At 69.3% G+C, this 6,272-nt stretch overlaps 1 protein-coding gene across 6 annotated transcripts in view; it reads left to right on the top strand.

Annotated features, from left to right (window-relative positions):
• Nucleotides 1–5,996, top strand: part of PACS2 (phosphofurin acidic cluster sorting protein 2) — a 12,625-nt gene extending 6,629 nt beyond the window's left edge. For 4 of the 6 annotated variants that reach the window (XM_012724508.1, XM_012724507.1, XM_012724506.1 and 1 more), the window contains exons 16-25: nt 66–220; nt 336–446; nt 540–648; nt 980–1,012; nt 2,603–2,645; nt 3,285–3,327; nt 3,423–3,558; nt 3,970–4,196; nt 4,275–4,388; nt 4,534–5,996. In XM_012724508.1, coding sequence (XP_012579962.1) covers nt 66–220; nt 336–446; nt 540–648; nt 980–1,012; nt 2,603–2,645; nt 3,285–3,327; nt 3,423–3,558; nt 3,970–4,196; nt 4,275–4,388; nt 4,534–4,652 — 1,090 coding nt within the window. In that variant the 3' untranslated portion in view covers nt 4,653–5,996. The remainder of the gene's footprint in view (nt 1–65; nt 221–335; nt 447–539; nt 649–979; nt 1,013–2,602; nt 2,646–3,284; nt 3,328–3,422; nt 3,559–3,969; nt 4,197–4,274; nt 4,389–4,533) is intronic. The other 2 variants (XM_012724510.1, XM_012724509.1) reach the window with 1 other exon arrangement.
• The last annotated feature ends 276 nt before the right edge of the window (nt 5,997–6,272 follow it).

The following is a 6,272-nucleotide window of genomic DNA, read 5'->3' as shown; positions in this document are numbered from 1 at the left end:
GCCGGGGGCTCCTCGGGCCGGCAGCCTCTGAGGCCCCTGTGCCCCCCCCACCTGCCGGGACCCAGCTGCAACTGCAACGCGCAGCCTCCCGCGCCCGTGAAGATCGCGGTGGCCGGGCCGCAGCACTACCTCAGCGCCGTGCTGCGGCTGTTCGTGGAGCAGCTGACCCACAAGACGCCAGACTGGCTGGGTTACATGCGCTTCCTGGTCATCCCGCTGGGTGAGGCCACGGCCCGCGCTGGCGGCCCGCTGGGGGGTGACCGGGGGACTCCCGCTCGGGGCCCGGCCGCCCGGGGTGGTGCCGCGCAGGGCCCCTGACCCTCGCGCTGGCACAGGCTCCCACCCCGTCGCTCGCTACCTGGGCTCCGTGGACGACCGCTACAACGACTTCTTCCAGGACCTAGCCTGGCGGGACCTGTTCAACAGGCTGGGCGCCCAGAGCGCAGGTGAGGGGGCGGGCGGGCAGGGTGGGCAGCGAGGCGGCCAGGGCCCACCCTCCACCCACCCACCGGCCCGCCTGCCCGCCCGCCGCCCTGCAGTGCAGGACACGCCTGACATCGTGTCGAGGATCACGCAGTACATCTCGGGGGCCAACTGCGCCCACCAGCTGCCCATCGCGGAGGCCATGTTGACCTACAAGCAGAAGAGGTACCAGGGGCCCACCTGCAGGCCGTCCGGCCCGCCCCTCAGACAGGTGTGGGGCTGGTCCGCACGCAAGCCCGCGGCCACAGCTCAGGCTGCGCCCCGGCTCCTCTGGGCTCGGGTTTCCCGCTGGCGCTCGCCCCCCACCAGGCTGATGGGCCCAGGCCCCCGCTGTGGTACAGGGCCACTGCATCTTGCCCATCGCGACCAACACAGTGGAGCTGAAGGCTGGGGGGTGCTGGGGGAGCTCCTAACCCAGTCCGGGCATAGGCCCCGGATCCCCCCGGCGCCCCCAGCCCCGTAACCTGTCTGTCTTCTCTCGGTGGCTTCCTGAAAGGAAAAGGAACTTCCACTTTGACTTTGCTCTCAGGTACCGCTGTCTCTGGCCTGCCCCATGCTGTTCTTTGAGGCTGTTTAGCAGCGATGCCCAGAGCCAGGCCCCTGGTCCCTTGGCCCCAGGGACTCGGCTGCCATCAGAGGTGCTGGGGGCCTGCCTCTGCCGCCCCAGGGCCCTCACGGGGCCCTGGAGCCCACAGCCTGGGCCCCCAGGCCTACCTGCCTCACCCGCTGTGAGCCTCTGCCCGGGATGAGGAGTGGGTGCCCCTGGCCGGCCCTGCCTGGTCCACAGGGCTCCCCAGTGTGCTCCTTGGCTCCCCCAGCAGGTTGGGGGGCTGCAGGCTGTGCCGCCTGAGGGAGACCTGCGTGTTCACAGCCAGGCGCGGCAGCCCTGCCCCGGCGCCTCCCCTCAGGCCCACTGGGCCTCTGGCCGCTTGCTCTCTGGAAAAGCCCTGAGGGCGCATGGGGGTCCCAGCTGCCGTTGCGCTAACCCAGGAGCAGGGGAGCCTCTGAACCCCACGAACCTTTTGCTAAACAAGCCTTGGCAGACAAGGACCAGCGGGCTGCCTCCCTGCACACGCATGCCCCGCCCCTCCCCGTGCACGGTCCCGCCCGCGCTCGCCTGGCCAGCTGCGTCTGTCCAGGGGTCATTGCCGCTGGGCAGCGAGGGGTGGCCCCAGCGCTTCTCCCGCGCCGTCAGGGCATGAGGCCAGGCCCCGGCGGCAGAGCCTCCTGTGCCGCGGCCACCCCGGCCCCACGCCAGCGGCGGGGCCGAGAGCAGGGGCGGGTACAGCCGGGCCTGCGTGTGACCTCTGCGGTGCGGGGGCCCGCCAAGGACATGTGTGAGTGACCGCGGCCCCGAGCACAGCCTGGCTGGGCGTGTCTGCATGGCCCGAGGCTTGCTGGCTACTTCGCTGGTGCCCGTGGGGGTCCTGGCAGGGCTCCCCTGCTTCTGCTGCTCTGGGGAGGGTCTGGGGTGACTGCCGGGGCCGGTGGCCACAAGGGCCAGGGTGGGCGCCTCCCTCTGTGCCACAGCCAGCAGAGGTCTGTGCCGGGGCTGAGGGCATTGGGCAAGGCCCCAGCCCGGCCTCTGCCGCCCACCTCGGGAGTGGGGTCATCCTCAGAGGCGTCGGCCGTGGCTGGTGGGGGCAGCGGCACCCTGCACAGAGCCTGGGCCCCAGGCACTGGCAGCCGGCATGGAGCAGCCCCACCTGAGCCCCAGGGCGTGCCCAGTGGGGGGGCTGGCACAGAAACTGCCTGCCCTGGCCCCACTGGGGCACAGAGCATGCCCAACCCTGACCCTCAACTCCTGGCCAAGAACTTGGTCTCAGACCAGGCAGGGCCGGGTGGCTCCTCTCCTAGGTGGGATGTGCTGCAGCCCGCTTGGGCACCTCAGCCCGCGGCTGGAGGGCACCGTGGGACCCAGCCCAGGCCCTGGGCTGAGCAGGGCCCTGCCCTGGAGGCCGGGTGCCGCCGCCCATGGCCGCTGGTGCAGGCTGGCTGTTGTCCTCTTGGGCTGAGGGAAGCGCCCTGCTGGCCAGGGCGGCATGGGAGGAGGGCGGGGGTCCATGTTCTGCCCCTGGCCGGGAGAGGGCATCCATGGGTGACTGTCTGTTCTCTCTAGCCCAGACGAGGAGTCCTCCCAGAAGTTCGTCCCCTTTGTTGGGGTGAGTTCCCCGGGCGGCTGCCCCCCGTAAGACCTTCCAGAATCAGCCTCCCGTGCCAGTGCAGGCTGTCCAGGAGCCTCCCTGGGGCGAGGCAGCCCGTGGGGTGTGGCCCGTGCTGGGGCTCTCCCCACTCTGGCATGGCCTCCAGCCGCCTGCCTTGAGTGGTGAGGCCGCGGCCCATGTGTGCTGGCCAGTGACAGTGGTGGAGGGAGCCCAGCGCACCTACCACCACAGCCACGTGAAGGCAGGGCAGAGCTGCCTGTGGGGACGGCGGGGCCACCGTGTCCCGTGATCCTGTTACAGGCCTGGGTCCTCCCTTGACGGGCAGGACCCTGACCCCTGGCCCCAGGAATGGCTGTCACAGAGGCTGTTGGTGGGCAGATGCCGAAGGGCTGGAACCTGGGGCCTGCGGGGCTGGGCCAGCTCTCAGAATGGCAGCCCCTCCTGCCTGAGGCCGCGGCACCCAGAGCACTGGCTGCCGGCCTGGCCGAGGGCCCGGGGGGTGCCTGAACACAGGTGGCTATGGCACATGACAGGGCAATCCTGGGCTCTGCTCAGCCACGCAGGAGGGTCCAGAGCCACTGGGCAGGGGGTCTGGGGACACCCTGGCCACTGCTAGCCAGCGCCCCTGCTTTGCAGGTGGTGAAGGTTGGGATAGTGGAACCCTCCTCGGCCACCTCAGGTGAGCTGTCCCCACTCGGGGCTGGGCTGCAGGGTGGGGCGCCCACAGCCCTGGGCACAGCAGCGGGCCTCACATGCCGCCTGGCCCTTCTCAAGGTGACTCAGATGACGCGGCCCCCTCGGGCTCCTGCGTGCTCTCGTCCACCCCACCATCCACGTCGCCTGCAGCCAAGGAGGCTTCGCCCACCCCGCCCTCCTCCCCTTCGGTGAGCGGAGGCCTGTCCTCCCCCAGGTAACTGTCCTCGATGGGCTAGCGTTGTGGGACACTGTCCCTGCTGTCGCCCAACTGGAGGATGCCGGTCTGTGGGCCCCTGGCCAGGTGTGGGCCCAGGGTGGGCGGGGGCAGGGGCTGGACGCCACCTTGCTGGCTCTGGGGCCTGCAGAGGGAGAACAAGAGACTGGCGTGCTCCAGGGACTCGGGCCGTGGGTGACTCGGCACGGCCGGCGGGGAGCTGACAGTGGACAGGGGCTGGGGCTGCCGGGGAGTGGCCTCACCGTCTGCCGCGACAGCTACCTGCCACTCAGGCCACTGACCTTGGACCGGGGGGTGGGGGGGTGGCCGCCAGGCACTCCTGGAGACTCTGGGTGGCCCTGAAGCTGGGGGCAGCTGGAGGCCAGAGAGCGAGGCCTGTCTGCTTCACAGCCAGGGCGCCGGCACTGAGCTGATGGGGCTGCAGGTGGACTACTGGGTCGCAGCCCCGCCTGCGGACAGGAGGAGGGACGCCGAGAAGAGGGACCTGCCGGCTGCCAAGAACACGCTCAGGTGCACCTTCCGGTCTCTCCAGGTCAGCAGGCTGCCCAGCAGCGGTGAGGCTGCAGCCACGCCTACCATGTCCATGACTGTGGTCACCAAGGAGAAGAACAAGAAGGGTGAGGTGGGGGGCTGTGGGGCCTTGGGGGGGCTGTCCCCCGGCTAGCGCGGAGGCTCAGCCCCACCCTTCCTTCCAGTCATGTTCCTGCCCAAGAAGACGAAGGACAAGGACGCGGAGCCCAAGAGCCAGCGCGTCGAGGGCATCAGCCGGCTCATCTGCACGGCCAGGCAGCAGCAGACCATGCTTCGGGGTGAGCTGTGCGCGAGCCCAGCAGGCGGGGGCAGCCAGGGCAGGACTGGCTCCCGCTGCAGGGGCAGCGGGCCGGTGGGGAGCCCTGACCACGGCCGCGTGGCTCTGCCTGAGCCCGGCAGCCACCAGCGGTCTCACTCCTGCAGTCCTCATCGATGGCGTGGAGTGGAACGACGTCAAGTTTTTCCAGCTGGCCGCCCAGTGGTCGTCCCACGTCAGGCACTTCCCCATCTGTGTGTTCGGGCACCCCAAGCCCGCCTGCTAGCTGCCCACCCTGTGGCCAGGCCCCTGTGCCCGTTGGTAGCCGTCACCGTGGGACACCCCTTGGCCTGGACAACGGCCTGTGCGCCTGCCCCACAGACCCTTGCCAGCGTCCAGCCCTCTGCTCACCAGCATGAGACTGGCGGGTGGCTGCCAGGCAAAGGCAGTGTGTCTGGGCCTCTGCCCCAGCGCTCCCGCAACAAGGGGGTCCTTGCCCTTTCAGTCAGCCCCTCCTGGGCGCCAGTGTGCATCCTGGGGCGCTGGGTACTGGCCACAGGCACAGGGCCGGGACCCTCCTTTGGGCCCAGCACACCTCCCCCCCCAAAAATAAACTCCAGCCTTGCAGGCAGATGTGTTAACGCTGTTAAATATAGGCCCCGCTCTCCCTGCCAGCACACCACCCTCGATACCCTCGGGGGCTCTGCACCTCAGGAGGCCCAGCCCTGGCCTTCCAGTCTCCCCTCCCCAACCCCAGGCTTCTCAGCCTTGCCATCTGCCCCGCCAGGCCCCACAGCAGTGACTGTGACCCCCACACACCCCTCCCAGGGCAGGTGCAGGTCTGGGGGACCCTGGACCTCAGGACAGGTCATGCCGCCACAGAACACTGGGCAGAGCACGTGGAACCCCATCTTACCAAGTCCTGGCCCCAGGGACAGGGCCCTGCCCATCTGAAAGACATGGGGTGCCCCTTGCTTGCATCACCAGCCTGGGGCCACGAGGGGAAGTCAAGCTGTGGGCACACTGCTGGGACACACCAGCCCCAAGGGCCACCCCCACCCAGCTGGGTTCTTGCAAAGGCCCCAGCCACGATCCCTTGGAGGCTGTGCGCACCCCTGTGCCTCAGTTTCCCCAGTAACGCGGGGACGGCCACACTCCCCTGCTACCTCATGGAGCTGATCTGAGGATGAACTGGAAGCACTTGGCCCCTGGAAGGAAGAAAAGCCCCTGAGATGGGGGACAAAGGTCCCCGCGGCAGCCAGTAGTAAAGGCCACGCCCGGTCCAGACGATGGGTCTTGCTCACAGCAGGGCTGCCCCACAGGGAGCCGCTCGCCCGCCTTGGGGCCCGAGGCTGGCTGCAGACAAGCCACCTCGTGGCCAGCGCTGGCCCCCAGACAGAGGGGTGCTTTCCTGGCGTCCCTCCCAGACACTTCCTCTGACCGCTCACCACATGCCCTGTGTGGTTCGGTTCGAGGATGCGTGCTGCTAGCTTTTTTGTTCCTTTTGTAATGGAAAACAGGATTCTTGTAAATAGCCTTTGGGGGAGCAGAGTCTAATCTGTCACGATGGGGCACGTGGACTATTCGAAGGTGCTGATGCGACACTAATAAATCCAGAGTAGCCTCCCGACGCCCCCTACTGTGTGCTTTCTCTGCCGCCACCGGGCGCGCACCAAGTGCCCGGGCCGGGGACCTGGAGGGCAGTGGGGCGGGGCCGCAGTGGCCCGTCGGGGACGTGCGGAGGTCAAGAAGCTCCAGTCCGCCCAGACCCCGCTGGACGCTGCCCGCGGAGGCCAGAGCGCAAGTGCGGCGTGACCGGAAGCGGAAAAGCCGGCGTAGGGCCGGCCCGGCGGAAGGCCTCGGCTCCGCCCCTCAGGCCTTCTTCCCCGCTAGGCCCGCCCGCCGG

The sequence above is a fragment of the Condylura cristata genome, unplaced genomic scaffold (genome assembly GCF_000260355.1).
Source record: "Condylura cristata isolate star-nosed mole 26May11 unplaced genomic scaffold, ConCri1.0 scaffold00013, whole genome shotgun sequence".
Lineage (NCBI taxonomy): Eukaryota > Metazoa > Chordata > Mammalia > Eulipotyphla > Talpidae > Condylura > Condylura cristata.
The sequence above is the reverse complement of the archived record's forward strand: the minus strand, read 5'-3'. Positions and strand labels throughout refer to the sequence as shown.